Genomic DNA, 24895 nt, shown 5'->3' with positions numbered 1-24895 from the left:
CTTGTTTTACATCAGCATAACTCCACTGGTATTGAGCTGAAGTCTGAAGCACATCTGTCTGTCAAAGACAGATGGTGTGAGGTCGAATAATATTTATCTCTGCTGTATCAGCTTCTGCTTGTTTCTGGAAAACTTCCCCTCAGTCAACTGCATACATGCCAGAACTAGAATGAATTGAATGTACATGGGAACTCTACGTAAGTACAAAATAATCTGTGACCTCATTTATTGCAGCTTCTCATACATTCATTTTCTCAACATCCACTAGGGAAAACAGAATCAGAGAGGATGACATGCTGCAAGAAATTACATTAGTGGGTTTCTCTCAGGGTAGCCTTTTCTGCCTCAGTCTCTTCCGAATCATGTAGACAAGAAGTATAAATTGAGTCTATGAATCTGGACTGCTGTATGGAATGTGCTTGTAAAAAGTTAATGTTCATCTCGTTACATTATAAGCTTACTTTATTTGCACACAGACAAACAAGCTATGTTAAACTGTATAAAGGAAATATGTCCCACAGCTGCACAGACTTAATGCTAACTGCACTAAACTTATCATACAGATAATTTTTCACTTAAAAAACATATATATACCCCCCCATATATATATTATATATATATATGTAAGGAAACTACATATAAATACAATGGAAAAATACATTCAAAAGCTTTTTATAAAACTTGGCACAATATTATTTTGACTGTAATAAAAACATTTATGAGAGAAAGACAGATGCACAGAAAAACACAAATACATAATGGCTAGTGCTTTGTCTAAATCCTGAAAATAAAATTTAGTCTTTGGTATTACTAAACAAAGTTAAGTTGCAACCATCTAGGGTCTCAGCTTACAGCCTCTGCTCCACCCTCTCTGATTCCACTTTGCACAGGCTTTGCTGGCTGCAAATTTCCATAATAATTTGCAAACAGGCAGAGAAACAAAACCAGCTAAATATGTAGTGTCTTCTTTCAAGGGCTCCATCCAACCTTCATTAAATTCAATGGAAAATATTCTATTGCTTTATTCAGGCTGAAGGCTATGCAAAATATTTAAATTGATTTGCTGTCAAAGCAATAGTCACCCCCCAGTGAAAAGTAATTATAATCATGTAACAAACCATGGAACTGCCCCTGAGGCATTCCCTCCCTCATTTTCCCCTTCCCAGTGGGAGAAGTCATGACCAGCAGCTAGGGAGATGATCCAGCAGCCATGGGTAACTAAACCCCGAGCACACAGGAGTTGCCCGGGAGGTTTTCCATCCAGCGTGTGAAATGCGGTAATGCTGCGGCAGCTTCAGTCCGGAAATTTAGATTGGATTTGGTCTCAGCAGGAGCTGAAATAAATCCAAGCAGTGGCTGCAGATGCAATCATCCCATAAACCCAACATGAAACCCAGTAACATCCCTACTTCAACAGCAGCTGAGGTTCATAACATAGAATTTTCGTTAAATAAGCCACGAATGCACAACATCCGTCTGCATTTTTTCTCTGCAAGGTAAAAGCTTTTTGTCCATCTATTTTATCTTCACACTACACAAAAGCAAACATTTTAGGAAAGGCACATGGCTTTTGAAGCAGTAAGGGAAATGCACACCACAGTCTGATTCTCTAGGCAAGTTCTATTATGCATATACCTTTTTGTTTGACCAGTCTCACATATCCAGCTAGTGCAAAACTTAGGCAGGTAGCTTACACAGTGATCCTTTTAGCTGTAGCTAAATCAAATTAACCTTTCAGTAAATTCTTTCAGTAAATTCAGTAAATCCAGTAAAATTCTCTTTTCTACACAATTCTGGATCAATGCAATACAGGGCATTTTGGGGGGAAAGTGAAACACAGCAGAGAAAAAGAAAAATAAGTGCCTATAGTTTGAGCTACTGACAACTGTTGGCTTCTAATACCCATCCTCTCCACCCAAAAAAAGATGTATGGTAACCTTGCTAATACCAAAATTTCAGCTAGTGTTATTTTTAGTGGCAAAATCATAGATCCAATCAATGGTATCTGGAAAATGTTCATAGAGACACTGTGTATCAAAAAAAAAAAAAAATTTCAGGTTATTTACATCTGCTGACTGAATGCATGCCCTTGCTATAAAATGCACAGATTTTGGTGGATGATCCAAACAAGTTCTGGTTCTGTACTGTCTTCTATTCTTCAAGGAGTGCTGTGTATTTTGTGTAACTTCATTTTAAGCAAGAAACAAGATAGAACTGATGCCTATGAGTCTCTATAAATGTGCCAGAAGAAAAAATGATCAGAAATCCTTGTCCCAGCCTGAAAGTTCATCTGGAGGGCTTCCCACTTCAGGTGGATAGCTGTCAAAGTAGCTGTAATCAGTTGGTCCAGACAACTAGGACATTGAAAACACAAACAAGAGGGTATTTCAGAAAGTATCTTTCAAAAATATTCTCTACTGATTATGCATGATTTTTGTTGCTCCCAACATGGAAATGAAAGGCTAATATGATAAAGATGATGTCTTTCAATGGATGCAATTCTTCATTCTTTAAAAGAAATACTTCCAGTAATTACATCATACAACAGGACAGTGGCATTAGCCTTCTTGTACAAAAGGACTTCCCAAATATAAAATCCTTGATTTCATTCAAAGCCCTGTTAATTCAGTAAGAAAACTGGGCCACACTGTACAATTTGAATGCTATTTAAGACTAAATCTACACTCATGGGGTAGCCACTCAAAGCAGACCTCAGAATTACTTTTTGTTTCAAATTAAGATCAAAGTAAGTTTCAAATGCTTTATCCTTAGTCTTTTTTCATTTTAGGGCAAAACCAAATAGACCATTTAAAACTGGGATCTTATTCAAGGATGTGTTGGAGCTCAGTAGTAGGAGAACACAGGAATTTGTGCTCTTCACAGTAATATGAACAGTGCATCTTAATAATGTGCCCATTACCAAGGGAGATATATTTTTTCAATATTAGTTTCTGACCAAACATCATTTTGTTCTAGTAGTGGTGAAAATATAATGCAAAGTACACAGGCAGAATAATATTTCCATTACTTAACTGATTGTAAGTTACGTATTGCTTTCTGTCTCTCTTTTGTTCAATTTTCACAAAAAATGTTGAACTGTAATAATTTAAATGTGTCCTTGGGAAATTTTGCTATCACCATCAGTTCTCCTTTGTAGCCCAGCTGTGTTAGTAAAGCATTATGATACTGAAAACCAAAGCCAATACCTCTCTTTTTAAAGGCGATGTTAATTTCCTCACTTTCAGACTATCCCAGTTAAAACCACTCAACCACCTGATTAAAAAGAGATGAAAGACAGACAGGGAGAGACCAAAAGAGAAAGACAAGTTCTTTTCTGACGTTATACCACAAAGAGCTGAAAAATCACGTGAACAGGGGCTATAAGAAGCTTTTTCCATGCCAGCTCCTGTAACAACACAGTTAGAAGGAGGAATCTTGAGCACCATCGCTGCCATACAAGGCAGGGGCAGCTTCAGGACCACCAGGAACTTTGGCACTTCTGTATGGAGGAGGTGCACAGACAGGCAGGTTAATAAATGCAGAAACACAGCCATGCAGAGACTTATGTGTCTCCTTGGAATGCCACCCTTTTTACAGCATGAGAAGAAGAAAACAAGCAGAAAAATTGAAGAACTGCTTTCTACAAGTACAAAGTGTAGGGCTTAGAAACAACTCAGATAAAAAGAGAAAGCAGAAAATGTTTAATTTACAGAAGACTTTCTTTGTTAGAAGAAAGACTTGCATTAGAAAAAATCATTATGAGAAAGACTTTCTTTGTTACAAGAAAGAGGACAAACCCCCTAAAATTATCGTTCTGGAGCCCTTAGCTACTCATTCTTTAAAATCAAATGTTGAAGGGTCGGGAGGTCTGAGAGGCAGATACTGAATTGGCATCAATTTCTCTGAGAACTGAATTAAGCTCCTACATCAATAACCTGCAGCAAAACCAGTAAAAAAATTACAATTTCTAGATAATCATGCTGAGGATTTACATTCATATTGTTGCTTGCTATAGTTGCAAAAATACTCAAGAGCAACAGGGATGTCTATGAGTTTATGTCTGGGTTCTAGCATACTAAAAATATTTAAAATTAAGCCCCAAATTTTTTTCTTGGAAGTCTTTTTTGCTTACCTGTGCTTCTTGATGTCGTTTATTCCATTCCTCAAATTGCCTAATCTTTCTGTAGGGTTTTGCCTCAAAAAAAAAAAAAAAGAAAAAAAGAAAAAAAGAAAAAAAAACAGAAAAAAAGAAAAATAATAAGAATATATAAAATAGTCCTATTTTTTAAAGACCATTTATAGGTCCTAACTGCTTGCATTTAATGGTTGCACAGGGATGCAGCTTGCATAAAACATGTGGCCAGAAATGCAGCTTGCATAAAACATGTAGCTTCATGAGGAGATATAATGAGGTGTTGCTCACTGCTCCTTTTTTTCTGAGGATGGAGAAACCTTCTAGAAAGCCAAAACAGTGTCACTCAGCTGTGAGAAGCAGCACAGGGAAATCAGCTGCTGAGTTTTATCTGCACATTGGTTTTTTTTCCTGCCCAGCAGGTCTGGGTTACAAAAGGAGGCAGATCAAAATTTGCAGCCACAAAGATCTTTCCAATTGTGGTACACAAGAATGTTGAATACTGTTCCCGGTGCCATGGATGAAATCCCACAGGAGTTGGGAATACAAAGTCAGAGTTACCAGCCAGAGGTTGTGCAGGCCACTGGGTTAGGCTGGTCCTTTTGAAATACCACCTTCTGCACATTTTCTAAAGAATTTAAGCCAGTCTTTAAGTGCCTATGTTTTCTGTAGAATCTATATGCCTAAGTAATTTTGGAAGATGTTTTTTTTTAACAATGTGCTTGATTTGAAAATCAAATTCCTTAGCTCTTTCTTCAGCCCCCAGTTAATAAATTTTCCCAAAGATGTGTTTCAGAAAAAAAAACTCCCAGCTACAGAGAAAGCCCAGAGCCTCTGCTGCCTCTGCAGACTCAGAGGTGTGACACATTCAGGGGCATGCAATGCATACTGAATTCAATCAGAATAGACCATGCCATGCATAACAATTCCAAATGAGGTTGTCAGGAATTCAATGCTCAGTCTGAGTCATAAAAGATCTCTCTACACTCAGGTTTTGCCCCAAACTGCCCATCCTACCTGCAGAGTCTGCGGATCAAATCCTCAGGTCGCCTTGTTATGACTTTAGGAAAATCCAGCTTTTCAATGCCTTTGAGGATCAAATTGTATGTCATCATTTGATCAGCCCCAGAGAATGGTGGGCTTGAAAAGGAAAGCAACACTGATAAATGGAACATCTGGCAAGAGCAGATGTGGCCACTACTTATCTAAGCAAATATTTGAGAAAATAGAAAGAAATACGGAAAAAAAAACCACCTTCCCACTTTTCCAACCCTCACCCTTTCATCCTGTCTAAGATAATAGAAAGGCTTGAAGCTGAGAAGCTTCCTGTAGGTACCAGGTAGAATGCATGAGCATGTGTCCCTTTAAGCCTAACTCAGAGAAGCTTCCACTTTGTATTGCCACTGAGCATTCCCAAAGAGTTGTCATGGGAGTGTGCAGGGAGCTAAAGAGAGAGCCCTGCTTCCAGCTCACCCACCCCACTGCACCCCATCACCCACTAATGGGGAAGAGAACAGTCTGTTGTCACTTGTTCCTCACAGGAAACATCAGCAGCAGCTACAGGAGCCCTACACCTGCCAATTACAGCTTGTGCCTGGATAAACCAGAACTGAGAATATGTAACCCACTTGGTCTGTGACATTTCTGAAATGATGGAAGGTGAGACATGCATAAAGTAGTATCATTTTGCAAGGCTGTCTAAAAATAACCTTGGAAAACTTTCTAATAGCAGACAAACTAGGTAAGAACTTTGAATAGGAGGCACTTACCTGCCAGTGAGGAGTTCATACACAAGAATCCCAAGGGACCAAAAATCCACGCTGAAGTCATGGCCTTTACTCAGAATGACTTCAGGGGCAACATACTCAGGGGTTCCACAAAACGTCCAGGTTTTCTGCCCTGATTCAATCTTCTTTGCAAATCCAAAATCAACCTGATAAAAATCAACATATACTGTATAATGCAGAAGAGTTTTGCACTGGGAAGCCTTAAGGTCTTAATTGCTTCCCCACCTCCTGCAAAGATCCCACATTTGCTAGTTTACAGCTAGAACAACCACACAGTGTAGTTGTGAAGGAGAGAGAGGTAATTCCACTGGATTACTGAATGTTATAAAACAGATACATTTATTATCACAAGTAATTTTCTGAATAGTTTTCCTTCTGGGGAGAATAATCCATTATTTTCTTGAGGATATGAGATTTACTGTCCCTGGAAAGCAGTGGGTTGCTCATTGTCTTCAGAATGGATATTTCAAGCTCCCTGAAGGGTATTCTTGTTGCACATCTCATGGTCACAGTAAAGCATGGCGGGAGTTCTTTTCTGTGTTCTACAGAGAGAGGGAACCTATGACTGTATATTGAATCAATGAATGTTGAACCTGTGATTGTATGAGGCTGGACATGGAGGTAATTCTGCACCTGGGAAATGCGGTTTCTGTTCTTACAATAAAACTGACTGCTGGGAGAATTTTTTCTTTTGCTGTTTATACTGTGGCAAGAGCTCTCAGAGGCTGCAATTCCCCAGTTTGTCCAAGGCTTGCAGTGGCTTTGCAATGTCTTTGTTTCTCATTGTGTAATGAGAAGCCTTCCCTCTTTTCTGCTGAAGCACAAGAGTTACTGCACTCCAAGATCCTGGTTCTATAATTACATGCTATTTATATCCCCCCCTGCAAAGAAACAGGATACAGGCACAAAAGGATAACATTACAATTGATTACATCTTACCAATTTTATATATCCTTCAGCATCCAAAATTAAATTTTCTGGCTTCAGGTCTCTGTAGATAATTCCTATTTGATGCAGATAGTCAAAAGCCTCTGTCACACACCCAACACAAAACTTTGTGGTGAATTCATCAAAGCTGCCTCTGGAACAAAAATAATCACAATCAAGCGCTGAAAACACCTCAGTTATTAACCAGATAATATGTAACAACCAGAATAGTAACCAAACTGAACCAAACATCTTTTATTGAATGGTGAACCTACTCAGTAGCCACATGGGGCTGACTATAAAGGACAAGGTTATGCTGTGTTTGCTGTTACCTGTCCCTCAGCAAGCTCCACAATTCCCCTCCAAGGCAAGCCTCCAGGAGCATGTACACATATTTATTATCCTTGAATGTGCGATACAGCCTGTGGAGACAAACAGCAGCAATTTAGGAAAAGAAAAAGAAAAAGTGAAACTTGCAGTGTCTTCCCTCCAGAACTCATGTGTGCCAAACCCCATTCCTAGTAGTGCTGCCCCAGGGGTCAGCCAGAGGACAAAATCAAGGGAACCTTATGCTCAACTTACTTGACAACAAATGGAGAACATATCTGCTCAAGGATTTTCTTCTCAGAATAGATATGCTCTTGCTGTTTGGTGTCCACTACATGTTTCTTCTTTATACATTTCATAGCAAAAGCCATGTTCTCGTTTTTAACTTTAACCTGTGAATAAAAAGGATGAAAACACATGAGGCAAAGAAAGGATGTTTTACTAAATCATTCTCAGTAGATACATTGATATCCATCTTTTTCAACACAGCACAGGGCTGAAATTGATGGCTGTAACATGGGACAAATTCCAGATTTTCTGCAGAACTGTTATGTGTGATTTTAAGCAAAGCATCAGATATTTTAGCTTCCCAGTCCCCTCTGTAAAGTGAAATATTCCCTCTGTTCATTTTATATATACCAGATAGCAGCACCTTGGATAGATACTACATATTACAATGAGTTTATATCACAGTGGGAATTTCAATTTAAGATTTCTAATCACCAGCATAATACAAATGAACAAAAAGGAGAGGCAGTTTAGGAAGAATGTTTACAAATGATTTCTCATTACACTGAAATATTATCCAATATGCAATAAAAAGATGGAAGTCAAAACAGGGCCTCATGGAAATGAAGGAAGCAGATATCTGTGTTCTACAGCTGGATGAGAATTCGATTTTTAGCTTAGTATTCAGATGCTGCAGTAGAATTCCAGTGTGGATTTTTTTTGTGAAGCATGGATCAGAATGTAACACTTGATGGTCTAACTACTGTAAAGGATTATTGACTTCACTAAAAGCACAGTCTCCTTTAATTTACCATTACCTTCAGCAGCCTGCACAAAAAGCATTCAGGTTTTTGTCAGATGTTTGCAGCTCAGCCAGAGGCGAGTGGAATTTAAGGCTTTGGGCTAATGAAGCTCTCGGTAACTCAGAAGCACAGCTGATCATGCTACTGAATATGACTCAAAAGAGCCATTACAAACTGTTGGAAATATCCCAGTGAACACAGCTCAGAGATAGCTCACGCTGGCTGGAGCTGCTGTGGGGCATACAGAAGCAGTTCTACTACACCAGCACAGACTATGTGGTGCCATTCACACTGCTCCAGATCCAGGCCAATTCCTGGAAAAAGGCCTGTCATTCAGGGGACATAATATAGGCACATATGTAAACTCCAAATAAACTCCATCATGTACAAACTGATGACTGTGTTTAGTGACCAGGAAGGTACTTTTAACAGGAGATGGAGGCACACAAGAATGCATTTACTTCTTTGAACACCCAAGTCCTGAAATGCTTTTTTTAACCATGCATTGCTTTATGGAGAATTATTTCTGCCTGAAGGGCACAAGCACATAGAATACCAAAATCCTTCACATTATTCAGTGGCTAAATCAATCATCCAAGACCGAGATCTACATGAATAATTTTAAAACATTCTCTTACAAGCTCAACCCTTCCGAACCCACCAACACCCAGAGTCGTGACAATTTCTAAATTCTGGAATGGGGAAGGAGGGAACTGGGCTACTTTCTCCTTCAGCTCTATCATCTCCAAAGACACCTCTTTGGCCAACTGTCCACAGAAGGATCTTCCTCTGCATTAAGAAAATTAACATAGGTTAGTGCTTTTCCTTGCCATTACATTTAATGATCCTATATAAGGGAAAGGAAATGGAAGAGGAAGAAAGGGGAAGTGGGAAAGGAGAAGGAGGAAAGAAAACCCTTCTTATTTCCTAACAGAGTCTTAATAGAATCCTATGGAAATAAATAAGAAGAAAAATGCTACTGAAATTCACTGAGTAGAACTGACAGTAATTTTAGCAAGAGCTGATCCCTGGTGAGATTCCTTTTGAGGTGGGCAGCTGCCAAAGTTTGGGCAGTCCAAGCTAGAGAAGTAATACTTGAAGGAATGTGTACCAGTTCCAGTAGAATTATCAGAAATAAGAATGCAGATATATTTCTAAACAAAGGAAAAACACACTTTGCTAACCTTCCAGCAGAGCTCAGACTGAAACCAAAGGTACATAAAGTAAAAGTGTGACCCACAGCTAAGAGTAGACATAATACTATCAGTGCTACACTGAAACATTAAAAATAAACTTTCTTTATGTCTGCTTCTTTCTTTTTGAAATGGCATTTAATTTTTAGCACAGTAATACAGATTCCTTAACTCAACCTGGAGTTAAAGTTGGCCTTCAGGGGTTTTTAACCAGTCAAAGAACTTATCATCAAAATGCAAAATCTATTTGAGCAAAACATCATTTTTTTCCTGTGCTCAGTTTTCCAGGAATAGAATGAATTCTTGTTTGGAAGGCAATACCCTGAGATTCTATGTAATCTTTGTATCAGAAAAAGTTTGTTGGGCTCCATAAGCATAGCCAGACCATTTTATTACAGCAATTGCTGTCATTCCTAGGGGTCCATCTCCTTCAACTACCATCCATGATTTTACTTATGTATCTATGACTCTTTTTTATGATTACCTATTATAGGTGTAGCAAACAAGTGATCTGACTTACTTTGCATGTCGCTTTTCATCAGCCTGGGCCAGATTGGCCACATAACCTTCCAGGTAAGTTTGCAGCTCCTCATAAGTTCCAACAGTCTGATTAAATGTCCTAAAACCACAAAGGAAACATCATAAACTGCTGAACATTTAAGTCATGACCCAGTAGGAGTTGGTGGATACTCAATGATCACTTCCTTTAGGCTCAAGAAATGATCAAGGAATCTGGCAACGGGGGCAAGAGACCTATGTGGAGAAATAAAGAACTCCTGTACTTACTCAGGCTTAAGTAGAAAACATACAGGAGATGGAAGTTGGGTCAGGCTACTTGGAACAATATAGAGAGATTGTCAGGATAAATATAAAAGAGACAAGGATGGCTGAGGCCCACCTGGAATTAATCTGGCCAAGGCTGTCAAGGACAAGAAGAAAGGCATCTTCAAATACATCAGTAAATAGATGAAAACAAAGGATAATGTGGACCGATTACTAGATGGAGCAGGGACTTGTGACAGAGAAGGCAGAGTTACTGAATGCTCTCTTTGCATTGGTCCTCACTGACAAGAACAGGCCTCAGGAACCTCTGTCCCAGGAGATCAGGATAAAAATCACGACTACAAGGAGAGAAAGAAAAGAGTAACTCTAAACTACTCTTAAGCTTCTGTGCTCTGGCACCTGCTGTCAGCCTGTCTTCATCAGTATTCCTAAAGCACAACCACTCATTCAGGATTCATTTAAGGAAACATTGTTTTGCCTACAGTGAAGTCATATTAACCCACTGAAAGTCACGTTAACCTACTGAAAGGGGATGCAAATCTTTTATGAAAGTATAAGGTACTTACTCTCTGTCTATAACGAGGCACTCCACGTTGTACTCGTCTGCAATAACGTTTGCTGATCTGACGTCGTCACTGAGAATTGAAATGCATTAGGGGAATTCAGAAGCATGTCAAAATCCTCAAAGTACCTCCCACTGCACTCATGGAAGGTCACAGCTGCTCTAGGTGAAACTCCTCAAAGGGCTCTGCAGCCTTTACCTGGATTAATGCTGCTGAATCAAATACAAAATTTAGCCTTTTACTAGTCATTATTATGGTCTAGCACAGTATTTTTTTCCAGTTTCAATAGGGTTTGGATCACAACATCCTTTAGCAACCTTCCAAGAAATTAGGTGAGATGTAATTATCACTAAATCAGGATTTACTACTTATTTCTAAAGTGATCCTTGGATATAAAATGTTCCAAAACCCAAGTGATTCTCTACTCTCTACATGTAAATATGTACCGTGTGACTCCTTCTCTGTTTCTTACTGCCATGGCAAAGGAAACAGGAGCTCATTCCAGTCACAATGGACCTGATCCATTCTGGCAATTACAACCTGGCACAAGTTCTCACCACAGTTTTTACTGGAATATTAACAATTATTAAGCCACAATGCAGAGAGCCAGAATTTGACTTCTGGAGGGAAAACTGAATGTAGATGCCAGTGTAAACTTTCAAGCTCTCTCTGCAACCCCACAAGTCATTAATACAAATTTGGTCAATACCTTCATCTACTGACTTCACAATCAAAAGAAATACTGTATTCAAAACAGCCATGAGTTGTAGACTCTGACACACAGTGATGGGACAATTGAAATCCTACCTATAATGAATCAGACAGTGTGAACTAACCTAATGAGAGCCTTTTCTCCAAAGTAATCTCCTTTGTGTAGATTTTTAATCACCTGAGGCTGCGAGTGGTCTGTAGTACTCTGGGTAACTATCACCTGCAAAGTACAGGAGCAAAAATTTTGTAAGGGAAAATTTCAAAGTATTGCATGATTTTACTTTTTTTCTCTGTATTTGAGAAATGTCTTAAACTCAGTAATGCTGCAGAAAGAGATATATATTGTTATATATATAAGATATATATTGTTACCCCTCCTCTCAAAAATTACACACAAACATTCCCTGACCCTTCTCTGATTTTTGCTGAGAAGAAGGAATATATTAATTATTGGCAACCTCTCAACATTTTCTCCTCATTCTTTTTGAAACAGAGCAGGATAAGTCACATTTTAATGAAAGACTGAAAAATACTTCAGTTCCCACAGCAAAATAGGCAGCACTCCAAAAGCATTAACTAACATTTCCCCTCTGCTTCTACAGTAGCACATTCTGGTGATGCCCATGTTGGCAAAAAAACAAACTAGAATATCTACAGACACAGAGATGTTTTGGAAACTGGAAGTTATTGAGGAAAAGTCTCCTGATTTAATTCTTTAGAGTCCTGTGTCAGCCTTCAAGGTATCAGCTGAGGGATAAAGGCTGCTGCCTTGCTCCCCTGGGACTAACAAGTGAAAGGATTCTGAGACACCTCAAAGGCCATTCTGCATTAAGCCTGGGACTCCATTACTTAGACTTTTTACAAATCTATGTTTTGCCCATCAGATATTGCGCCATCTAGGAGAAGATGTGGGGTCAAATGTCATTCACGAAAAAATTTGCTTTACATCAGTGCCACAGAGTCAAGAGGCTTCAGTACACAATTTAATTACATTGTTCAATGTATTTAATTAGAATAGTATATCATGAGTTCATTGTGAATGAAAAATTAGGCTCCCTGAACCTCTGCAATGCTGCTCCAGGCTTTTGTAACGATTTTGTGAATTTCGTAGCATGTGCAGAAACACTCTGCAACATTTTTACTGAAGACCACACCCCTTAAGGTAGCTTTTGAGATACAAGTATTTGTACATGTTATTTTAGAATTTAGGTTTATTTTACCTTACCTTTCCTTTTGCTATTATAAAGAAGGTGTTTCCTTCTTCTCCTTCCCGAATAACGTAATCTCCCTTGTCATAGTACTCCTGGTGGGAGGCAAGTGAGAGAAAATATTGTCCAATAAATCTTGCAAGGTTATTCTGCAGAGTTCTTAACACATGTGGATGTTTCACTGATCTTTAACTTCCTATATACTTCATGCCTCCATGTGGAAAGAATAAATGGTTACCACTGTCCTTGGAAAAAAATCCCAGCTCTGGTTATATATCAAGCCTTTATCTTCAAAGGCTGCTGGCAAATGCAGCCCTAAGGCACACAGACATTTGGATGGATTCATGTGCTGGGGACCTAATGCCTTCTTCCCTTACATTTTGCAGTGTATGTGGTCCAAGGGATATAAAAGTATTACATATCCACATCACAAAGAGGTAAATTTGATTACCAAAAGAGTCCTGGAGAGCAACTTTGTACTTAATCTTAATAAAGAATAGATTACAAATCCTCTTAACTACTTGCTTAACTCCTTTGATGCCAAAAATATAACTTACTTCTATGTCACTAAGTGTTATTATTTTCTGCCAACCTGGAATTCAACTCTGATCATTCCAAAACCACTCTCATATTAAAAAACCTTGGTTGTTTTCTATTTTTTATTTGTTATTGTGGAAGTATACTGAATATTATTTAGAAAAACTTAACAATATCTTACCACTTCCAGGCAGTCCATGATCTTGGTTAATTTATCTTCAGGTAAGTTTTTCAGCAGGGACACACTTTCAGAAAACAAACAAACAAAAAAAGCCCCACAACCCAAAGTAGTTATCAATAACAATTTTTTATGTCTTCTCATCTATGGAATTTTTACAGTAAAATTTTACAACTAGTTAAACTAGTGGTGAACACAGTATACAACTAAATCTTAATTTAGAAGGTTCAAGCATTCTCATCCTGGTTTTTAGATAAACAAAACTTAAACCACTTAGAAATGTGGCAAACATTGGTCAGTTTGTAAATCAACTTTGTGCTTCAGGAGAGGAAGGACTTTAGTGGCCATAAGGATTGATTTAAAAAGAATCCAACAATTACAAACCTAAGACATTATAGCAATTCAAGAATATATTTTCAAGTGCAGTGCAGAGACTGCTAAATCAAAGGTAAAAATTCAGTACTCTTTGGGCAGCTATTGCTAGATAATCTAAATCAGTAAAAGCTCTGTGAACTTGCTGGTAAGAATGAAAAAACCTTTTACCCTGATCACTTAGACTTGTAAAAGTTAGGAAATTATAGAAATTTCTATCTATTTAAGATCAGCAAAGAAGTGTGTATAGAAATCAAAGGTGGGGAGGAGTGTGAAAATACACAAGCCATTCTATGCATGGCCAGGCTTGGCATCTTGATTTGAAGGCATAACAGAATGGTCATTCTGTGTTAAAAGATAGAATATTGCATCAGCTAATTGTTGTTTGGAAACTCTAATTTCCCCATCTTCCTAAGGAGAAGCATGGCACCACTGCCAGTATTCCCTGCAGGAGAGAATTATTTTACTCTGCAGATTTCCTGGTAATTTATGTTGGAATTAGTTCATAAGTTGAGAGACATGAAGATCTCATATTCAAATCTCCAAAGGATAAGGAATATTCCTTAATCTACTCCAGCAGCAAACTAACTACTCATTGGAGGATTTACCAAACTTTATTTATTAAATTTTTCGAAATTCTAGACCCATACATTTATACTACTTAAAGACATTCAAGCACCTATTGAAGTTTTCTAGTGTGATGTAGGAGAAAAATAATTAAAATGGAAAAATGCTCTTATGAATCTTAAAAGGAAAAAAAGGACAAATATTCAGGGTTTTGAGGCTATATTTGCATGAAGAGCCCCTTTTTCTCTCTGTTTACAAGACAGGCACAGTACTATTTTGTACCTTAGTAAGTAGCACAAAGCAGTATCAGAAACAGAATTTCATCATATTTACCTTCTAAGGAAGTTTCTGTACTGCTCTTGTCTGGTTTGTGCTGTCACTCTCATGATATTTTGAAACACTTCTCTGTCCAGTGCCCATGTTTTAACATTAGTGATTGCTTTGAGAAAACAAACAAAAAAAAGAACAAAATCAGCAATATTTTCAAATTATTTGATGGATGATATTACAGCATCAGCTCTTGGCAGGAAACAGACTAGCTATTTCACAAGGCCCAAGGCTGAATTTTAAAATATCCAGCACCTATTGTAATCAGACTTTAAAAAGAATTCAATCCCCACTTAAACAATGCTTACTAAAGTAAAGAATAGAATTCCAAATGGTTCCTCAAGGGAAGGCTTTCCATGCAATTCCATAGGCTGAGCAACCTTAAAAATGACCAGACTGAACACGTGGGAAAATCTATCCTAATCACAGATAGCTACTGCAGTCAAAAGCTGTAAAATGCAAAGAAGCTGATTTGAAAGAAATAAGAACAGGCTTGGTTTTCCAAAACCTGTGTCATGAAATACTGTGCCTTGGATCAAACTCTAATTCGGATTATATGCAAATTCAGATTGTATGTAAATTATCTGCACTAAGATACAAATAATAGAGATCAAGAAATAAATTTAATTTCATTTAATCCTGTGATCCTCACACACTTTTCCTCCAAACTATCCATTCTATAAGGGAACAAAGGGTAATTAAAATATTTATGTGTTAATATTAATGTATTAATATTAATGACTCATTTTCAAAATATAATAAAACTATTAATACCATAAGCAGGCACAGGATTCAGCATCAAAGATGCAAACCACTAATCATGCTCTGAGTGCAATCATTGACACAACAGAACAGTTCTTATTTTTCTAAACAGAAGTTGATTCTATTAAATTTAATCTCTTCTTTTTAAAGATGCTATACCATATTTAGCAATTTTCTTTCTGCCCTAAGAAAGAACAAAACTGTGTTTTCTGTGAGATAAAATTTACAGAAAAATTTGGGACAATTGATTTCCTCTATTTATCATCAACATAGAATAATTTTTTTCAGGGAACAAAAAATGCCACGTTTCAAAGGTAGCACACTCATTTCTCATTGTACACAATATATGTATATGCTCTGCCATTTATCAAAATAGATCAAAAATTTTTGGATGCTGGATGGGAGAACAAAACAAAATAAAGATGCTTTGGTTTTATTTCTCTCCTGGATAACATCTTTCAGTTTACTTTGCATGAAGAAAACATGGCAAGTATCCAGCCTATTGCAAATATATTTCCTGTATCTTGGCCCCTTAACTAAATGAAGCAGTTATAGAGTTAGAAAAATGCCTGCAATCTCAAAGATGAGATTAAAAAAAGTGAGAAATTCAGAAACTAGGGGTAAATCACATTGCCAATTTCATACACAGCTACTGCCAATGAAGATGATGCTGAGCAGCAGCAGCCACTGAAATGCTGTTTGGATGAAATCCTTCACTTGTGAGTTTTCAAAGGCTGCAGGAAAAGGATGTCAGGAGATCCAGCATCAGGAAAGGTTTCACATGTGTGTTCATTATTCAGCTATGACATTGTACTGCTCTTCCTCCACAAGGATCACAGGAAAGCTATTGGGGAGGGGTGGATTTCTGCAGTGTTTGCAAGTACTCAAATACCTTTTCTTGTCCATAATTGGACAATTCTTGTCCTGCCTCAAAACCAATTAATGCTAGCAAAGGTCTAAAGCAGCTTGATGTCTTATTATGCGGAAACACTACTTTATAATGCTAATACTATACAGCAGGCAAAAAAGAAAAATAGGGAACATATTCAATTAGAACAGCATGTTAGTAAGAAAAATAATCACATTACTGATGCTGTTCTGTTTATCAGGCAGCAACAAAAACAGATTACATGTAATAACTTCCATCTGCAAAGCCAGCAACGATTAAGTGCCTAAACTGGATGCAGGAAGAAAGACCAAAAGCTTTTACAGCAAACAACTTGTTTTATTCCATTTGTTCCTTTTTAAGTCAACATGAACTCTTCATACTTACTGGTGGCACAGTCCCTGCAGATTTAGACAAGAACAGAAATTAGTCTTCAAACAAAAGTCTTATTTATGAAAAGGTGGAGAGAGGAAAAATGATTAACTTAACCATATTTAGTCACTTGTTTGTCACAGAGCAATTATGGCAGGTTGCAAAGGGAATCAGGGGGTATTTAATGGATGTACACCCAGTCTTATGCAGGAAGAGGAATATTTGTATCAGAGCAATAGTTAACAACTCCATCCTGGTCAGTCCCCAAATGGACCTAGGCAAGACTCAGCAACATAACAATGACACAGAACTAAAAGAAGTGCAAAAGCAACTAATTCCTGCATATTTTAAATTGAATTAGAATTGTACCCACTCTACTAAAACCACCATGGTTCTCATATGCTTTCAAACTCACTGCAATTTCATCCTCAGCACTGCATTTGACAAAAGAACATAAGAGCCAGGGACCACCACCTCTACTAAATCATCCAAAATTAAAACACAATCTGTCCTAGTTGTTAGCATGCTACAGATCAGGCTAACCAGCACAATTTGGAGGTGCCTAATTGTTTATCAAGGGTTATGCCAAAGATGGAATGACATTCATGGCATAGTATTATTTGAGTTACCAAAAAGAAAGACCTCAGGGAAAAAATATGAGTTTACTGTAGATAACCAAGACATGTAAACATCTATTAAATGGAAATTTCAAAGAAAATCTGGCTATAATGGGGATCTCACAAAAAACCCCACAGTTTTCATTTTGACCAAGGTTGCTGTATTTAACCTCAGGTACCTTTCACAGAAGCTGTCCGTGTGCAGTTGTATAAAATGGCCAGTTCACCAAACGCTGTCCATGCAGGTATTGAGGAGAGTAGTTTATTCTGCTGAAAGACTTCCAGACTGCCCTCTGTCAAAAATCATCAAGATAATAGCTATTAAACCTGTGCTCAGCTGCACAGAGTAAATGGAAAACAAATCAATATATTTCTGACTTTGCCACTCCCTGGAACACAGGAATGGGAGTAATAGTGCAAAAAGTGCTTTGAAACACACGTACAAACCAGTAAAGATTTCTTTTTTTTAATTTACTGCTAATCTACAGATGTACTCTGGAAAGGAGGGCCATTGTAAATCCTGATGGATAAAGCTTTGCTATAACAAACCATTCACTTGTGGTTCAGATACTCCAGTGTGGTGTAAAGAAAGAAGCCTTAAAATAATGATCACAGGAGAAATTGCTCATTTTTTATCTCTTCATACAGATGTATGAGTATATATATCTATGCACAGTGCAATGGAGAGGGCATAAAAATTAAATGCACGTTAAATCTTCATTCAAGAAGTTGTTCTTGAGCTTTACTATCAAAAGTCAAAGAAAATCTGAACTTCACAGTTTATAGCCCCAAAAAAACCTTCCCTAGTTGATGAAATATGTGAATTAATCCCCCTTTTTTTTAAATGGTGAAATGATGAAAGACCTTATTGCTGATAGGACCAAATTCCAGGTGTTAAACTACAGCTGATCAGCAATTTGAGGCACAGTAGCAGTCAGCACAAATGATTTCAGACTTGTTTGCCTTATTTTAGGAAAGCCTTCTTATCCTAAAGCTTTTTTTTTCACCAGAAAAAGCCAAGCAGGTATTTAAAAAAAAAAAAAAAAAAAAAAAAAAAAAAAAAAAAGCAAACTCTCAGCTTTGAGAACAATGAATGCAGACATCATATTTAAATTTCCCATACACAGAAAACTGGTATCTTATGAGCAGTTTTCTGTATTTTAAATAATACCTGTTCTTCCTCTGGAGAAGAAAGGGTTGGCTACACTTAGAAAGGAACTGCTGCCCTCTGGGCTTTCAGAAATGAAAAAGGTCATGAAAAACCATTAAATCATGTTTCTAAGGTGCTTTTTTATTGCTCTCACTCTTTCATAAAAGTCATAGGTAAAACTTGCATTGCCCTCCACAGGGACAAATTACTTGGGAGCACAAACACCCTCACTGTGATTTCCTGCAAAACCTTCCAAACCCCTTTCCTGTTTCTTGCACTTGTGTGCTGTACAAGTAAGCAATATCCACCTTTGAGCACAAAAATGTGATTTCCCGGTTCTCCCTGTCTGATGACGTAGCTTCCTTGCTGGAACGTCCTCTCATACATACATTCCACCATGTCTCGTGTCTGGTGAGGCTCCAGTCTCTTCAGGAACTGGTTTTTATTCAGGGCATCTGTGATAAGCTTCTTCTCACTGGTTGCAAATGAAAAACCACAACGTTTAAAATGCTCAGCATGGCTGGGGTTTGTTATTCACCAAGCATTCATTCCTCTCAAGAGGATTCCTCTCATTTCTAACACACCGCTCTGCCTGCCTTGTTTAGACCTTATGGGATGGTAGCCTGGTTAGTGAGGGGATTGTTTGTGCTGTAGTCACCTGGTGGAACAATCTCATTGAACAATCTTGTTCTCACTGCTCCCTGAGACAGCCTCTGCATCACTTCCCGTTGCAGTAAATTTATATAAATGGGTGGCGTGTAAAGACAAGAACTCTCTGTATTGGAGCTGCTGGTGGCAGAGCCCAGTGGTTGGATTTTAAGAAGGAGAAAACATGGAAAAAGAAACAATGAATGAATCTGTGGATGAGGGCTAACCAGCTGAAACGAAGCAGGCCGTACATACATTCTGGCAATCTATGGGTTCTGATTGATTTGAGTATGTTCTGGCTCAAGGACATCCTATAAAGCAGTGCCTTAAATCCTCACCAGAAACAAAGGCAATTAAACAACTTCTGCATTGATGGGGCTTTTATGGCCCTGCTGATAGTTTTCTTTTACTGTTGAAGTGAAAGATAAATTCTGCCTTCAGTCCCCATGCTCCTAATATTGACAAAGTCAAAACTCTGACAGATTTCTGAGGCATTTAAGGCCTCCTCTTGTTTGTATTCATAAAGCAATGGGAGGTTGTCATCAAAACTAGGTTATGTGGGAAAAATCTTCTGAGGACAATCCAGGAATGAACAAACCTAGGGCACGTAAATACATTTACATTGTTACTAGTCATGTAATGACTGAAAATAAGTAAAGGTGATGAGATGATGCAGGAAAATAAAGCCAAGTAGCTATGGTGAGGACTGCGTTTAGAAATAGGAATCATAACTTACCTTCTGCTGAAAGCAACAGGGTTATTGGAATATAAGCTCTAACTTAGTTTTCATCTAAAACCAACCTTGCTAATTTGATTCAACCTGGCCTGCATCATGTGTACAATACTGCAATAAAATACAGTAATTGCATATAACCCAATACATAAAATGAGCACAAAAGCTTCCAGAACTATAGAGGAGGAGACTATGTTTCTAAAACTTTCAGTTAAATAATCCATGCTGAGATACACCAAACAAAAGCATGGCACTCAAACCCCTGCCATACGAATAGCATCAAATGATGCCATTTGTTTTACAAATATTTCTAAAAAGGACTGGTGACACTCTGGAATCAATGCAAATTTAAGAAGCATGGAGCTTCCCCTCCTTATGAGGCAGCTCCTTTCACAAGGAGCACTGTAAAGTCACTTTACACAGCAGTAGGGCTGCATTAAGTCCTTTCTCTGTAAAGGCGAGGCAGCTACTGGTAGCAGCAACTCCAAACACCCCTACAGACACTATCAGGCTAATGGATCAGTATTTGCTAATTACAGCACACAGAATTCTGCAGACAGTGAAGATTACACCTTGTTCTTACATGTCTGAACTGCCTGAACTTGACCTGCTACAGTATTTACAGACCAGGTAAGGAAACCAAATGTTTGTGCCTTTCATCATTTGGCTGTCTCAATAGCAAGCTGATGGGGTCTTACACAAATGCATGTATATCACAGGCTTATCTAACTTAGCTATGCACAGCAGTGCAGGTTTGTGGTGCTTTTTTTTGGCACATGTTTGCTCCCAAAATATTTGGAAGATCAAATAATACTTTGACTACAACATCAAAAAGTGATGGACATTACATTTGGATTGCTTAAGCTGCAACACTTGCTTTGGTTCTGGCTGCTGCACTTTGCTAATCCACTGGCTCTTCTCCTGGCTTTTCTCCTCACTGCTGTTACAATTTTGTCTCTGAAGGCACCCTAGAAAAGGAGCAAATGGGTTACAAACACCATACTCTTAAAACTATGATTTAAGCTACCCAGGGACTTGTGATAAAATATTAATGCAGTTCCCTTACTCTGGAAAAACACAGCTAGCTGAAGTTCTCAGCTCTTTGTGGTGACTCAGGCAGCCTCTCTGATTCATGAGGCACCCTCTGAGGTGCAGTGCTGGACATGATGGACGAGGAAACATGCCTCATAACTCTCAGGTCTTCTATAGTAAAGACTCAGATATGCCATGAATAATAAAGCTCCTCACGAATCTGAAGCACTAAAGTCACTGGCTGAAGTCCAGGTAGAGTCTGGCTACCACCATGCTAAACAGACTCTCAGGTTATGTCTACACTGTAAGGTGAAAGAGGGTCTAAGTTATGCTTAAGGATACCAGTCTGATATCTCTGTCTGCAAGGTCAGCTCTGACCGAAGAGATTTCTGGTCTGTCAGAGTCTAGAAAGTGTAATTGGATTCAAAGAGGAACAAGTAAGATTCAGTTCTTTCTCCATGATTGTTAGAAGCTGGAGGGAAGGTGGAAGCTGACAATAAAGATAAATCCCAAAAAACTGTAAGATTCTCATCCGAAATACAGAGGTTGCCCACCGCTGTTCATCGGAAGTCTGTGGGACACAGATGATTCTTGGTTAAAACAATACACAAACTCAACCAGAATCGATCTGCAAAGCCTACATGAAAAAGATGAATACTTTAATCCTGACTTATCATGGATATAATTATAAGTAATAACCTTGTAAGACAAACATAGAGGCCCTCTGAAATTAGCTCACCTGGAATCCTTTCGGACTGTTGCTTTTTCAAGGGAAAACATAGTTTGCCTGCTCAAATCGCTCAGTCCTGTTGTTGGCTCTGCAGATACGCCTTCCTTGGCTCCTCTCCTCCTATCAGCAGAAACTTTAAATGGAGAAGGCTGAAGAGAGTGCTCTCCTTGAGTGCTAATAACATCCTGCAGCTTGTTCAACTGTATGCACTTGCTCTGAAGCTCCTTGCTGAGTTCTGCTATGACCTTAGTCTGCATAGCCAGCTGTTCCTGAAGCTCAGCAACATGGTGTTGACTCTCTTGCAACTGCTGATCTTTTCTCTTCAGCTCCTTTTCCAGTTCAAGTACCTTGCTGCAGAGGACATCAGCTTGCCCATTGATCACATTGATGCTTAGGCATGGGTCCATCAGAAACTTGTGGCTGGCAGCACAGCCAATAGCAAGGTTTGCCACATGCCTATTCGGCTGCCTCAGGTGCTTAGGTTTCACTAATCTGTTCCCCATTTTGTCCAGAGACCTAGGTGGGAAAATAAATCTGCAGTTTTATTTCATTCCTGAAGAAAGAATAAAATTAAGTCATGGAATGTTGAGCAGTGAATTTAGCAATTAGCTGGCAGCTGAATTTGCCATATACAACTGTAGTAAACACAGCTGATTGCTTTCATCGTCTCCAGTCCTGCAAGTCAGCAGAGTAAAGGGCAAGGAGAAGAGGCAGGGAGGGGTGGTAGAAACAAAGCAAAAGATCTCTTGGCTACTACTTCATTTTTGTAAGTTGAAGAGATGTGTAAGCTTCTTTCAGCCTAACAAAGACAAAAAAACAGTACAAAGGAGAAAAGCTTGTGCTTGACTGCTAAAGCAAGAAAATTGTTAGAAGCAAAGAATAAAAGCTGGGTCACTTCCCCATTGAGGACTAATTATTGTGTAGACTAATTTAATTTAATAGACAGACCAATTTGACCATTGGGTACATACCTGCATGGCATAAATGTTATGTGATTAGTAAGTGTATGTGTTAACACACAGGCAGCTGGTATCATTTCTGCATCTCACTTACTCATCTAAAACCGGCTCGTATTTGTTAGTACAACTGCTGTAACAGCTGCTATAGCTGTCAAGAAACAATTATCTTTTTATGGGGAATTACCCCCTTCCATTGGCTACTCATGAAAAGTGACCAGGAAAAAAAAATGGTCCTGGGCTCCTGTCAGAAAACACCTATGGCTACAAAAGCACTTGTTGCAAACCAGCAGCCTTCAGCAGATTTGCAGTGAAGGGACCCACCTTCTTCCTTGGACACAATCTTTGGCATGTTTCATTGGATCATTTCAGGAGGAGCAAGGGATGATGCTGTTGTTGTGGTCAGGCATCAGCAGGCCCAAAGTAGCTGTTCATCTGCCCCATGGATGAAGGACCCCTTTTTCAGGCTGAACCATAAGTGATGTGGATTAAGATAATCTCCTTCACCATTTTATTGGAACTGGATAAGAACATGGCCCTGACAGGGTATGTTGATCAGACAAGCTCCAACAATTTGCTTTTACTTGTTAGTATAACCATGCTTTTAAGGGATGCACAACTCTGTTCTGGTTTACAGTCTTCAATGGGTCAGAACTGAAAGATCTGACAAAGAACCTCACATTCCAAATCTAGTTTTCTTTAACATAGTCTTTCTTCTCAGCTCTGTATTGCTTATTGTGACTTTGAATTTTTGCCAATTTTACAGATGCATTTTGACAGCTGGTGCTTCAGCCTGTTAACAGGGACATCTCAATACGTCAGAAAAGAAGGCAAATCTGTACTGTAGAGGAGAATTTAAACAAATTTCACATCAGGGTACCAAACCAAATAACTCTGAAGAGGGATCTGTGTGTCACTGCACATGGCTTAACCAAAGATCTCAGCTCAGCATGCAACCATATTTAAAAACAACCCCAAACAACAATCAACATAAACTAAAAGTTACAATATAGAGAGGAGATTATGGGAAACACATCATCACACTGTAGCAGTCCCTGCTACTAAATGCAGTGGTAGTCACTGCATTTGAAATAAAAGATATCCCATACACTTAAAAATTATGTATGGCAGAGGGACTGCCCCAAGGCATAGAAAAACCCTTTGGATTGTACCCAGAAACAGAACAGGTTTACTGCGGGATATTTGAGGTTCATAATCTATGAGCCTCACTGGAGTGACAATGTTAGCAGCTTCTGTCTTCCCATTGTATATGCACAGTTAATTGTCAGTGAACAACGGAACAGCAATCAAATCTGACAGATCTGTTTCCACATCGTGCCCTTAACTGGCCACTTGTGTAGGAAACTCATGTACGTGGCAGGAATCAATAAAAGACTGACAGGTGATTTTGGGAATTCAGCATTACAGTACCCAATTCTAGCAGAAAACTTAAAGCCTTGCTCCTCACCAGCTTTACCCACAGCTCAGGAGACAAAAAGCACAACAGGGCATTCATTGCTCTGTGTTTGCCTACAGGGCACCTGACACGCTCCTTTGGGGTCACTGGACAGACGGGGACAGGCACCGGACAGACCCAAAACCCACCCCGGAGAGACGGACGTGTCCGCGCCTGCCGCGGGGTGCTCGGGGGATGCTCCGGGGGTGCTCGGGGGGTGCTATGGGGATGCTCGGAGGGTTCTCCGGGGGTGCTCGGGGGATGCTCCGGGGATGCTCGGGGGGTTCTCCGGGGGTGCTCGGGGGGTGCTCCGGGCATGCTCGGAGGGTTCTCCGGGGGTGCTCGGGGGGTGCTCCGGGGATGCTCGGGAGATGCTCCCGGGGTCCGGCGCCAGCCGAGCCCGGGTGCGCCGCAGGCCCGCGGGGTGCGGGCGCTGCCGGGCCAGCCCCGCCGCCCCGCCGGAGCCCGGCACCGCCCCGGGAGGCCGCAGCTGCCCCGGCCCGGCCTCCCCGGCCCCCGCCCGCCCGGTGCCGCGGGCTGCCCTCACCTGCGTGCCCGGCTGGGCCGGGGCCGGGGCGGGCTGGCGGCGGGCACGGAGCGCTGCTCCCCGCGGAGCCGGGCTGGGCACGGAGCCGCTGCCCGTGCCGGGCGGCGGGGGGGATGCGGCGGGGCGGTGGAGCGGGCCCGTCCCGCCCTCGGTCCCTCCCTCGGCGGCGCGGGCGCTGCGGGGGCTGCGGCCGCCGGGCTGTCCCCGCCGGGCAGCGGCAGCGGTGCGGGGCGTGGGGAGCCGCCGCTGCCCGGTCCCAGGTGGGCAGGGAGAAGCCGCGCTCCTCAGCGCAGCCCAGCTGGCAGAGAGGTAACGCGGGTCCAGCTCAGGTGGCCGAGTGTTTGTCCTGTTTGCTTTCTGCTG

At 39.9% G+C, this 24895-nt stretch overlaps 1 protein-coding gene across 6 annotated transcripts; it reads right to left on the bottom strand.

Moving 5' to 3' along the window:
• Positions 1-439: 439 nt before the first annotated feature.
• PRKG2 (protein kinase cGMP-dependent 2) lies at positions 440-24682 on the bottom strand. 6 transcript variants are annotated; one of them, XM_021549210.3, is made up of 19 exons: positions 24533-24682; positions 21583-22089; positions 18739-18905; positions 17460-17573; positions 14650-14755; positions 13381-13444; positions 12680-12757; positions 11580-11674; positions 10747-10815; positions 9918-10016; positions 8843-8993; positions 7429-7565; positions 7179-7268; positions 6859-7000; positions 5902-6065; positions 5150-5272; positions 4133-4195; positions 3207-3273; positions 440-2354 (listed from the first exon to the last, which is right to left on the bottom strand). In XM_021549210.3, exons 2-19 carry the CDS (start codon positions 22074-22076, stop codon positions 2259-2261), a joined length of 2319 nt encoding a protein of 772 aa, XP_021404885.1. In that variant the 5' UTR covers positions 22077-22089; positions 24533-24682; the 3' UTR covers positions 440-2258. The 6 variants fall into 6 exon arrangements, 5 of the variants coding, with proteins under 5 accessions (XP_021404885.1, XP_085434272.1, XP_085434275.1 ...); XM_085578148.1 differs by having other exon boundaries at positions 2220-2354; positions 4133-4181; XM_085578146.1 differs by lacking the exon at positions 3207-3273.
• Positions 24683-24895: the final 213 nt, after the last annotated feature.

The sequence above is a fragment of the Lonchura striata genome, chromosome 4, assembly GCF_050655825.1.
Source record: "Lonchura striata isolate lonStrDom1 chromosome 4, ASM5065582v1, whole genome shotgun sequence".
NCBI classification, from domain to species: domain Eukaryota; kingdom Metazoa; phylum Chordata; class Aves; order Passeriformes; family Estrildidae; genus Lonchura; species Lonchura striata.
This window is presented reverse-complemented; position numbering and strand designations above follow the sequence as displayed.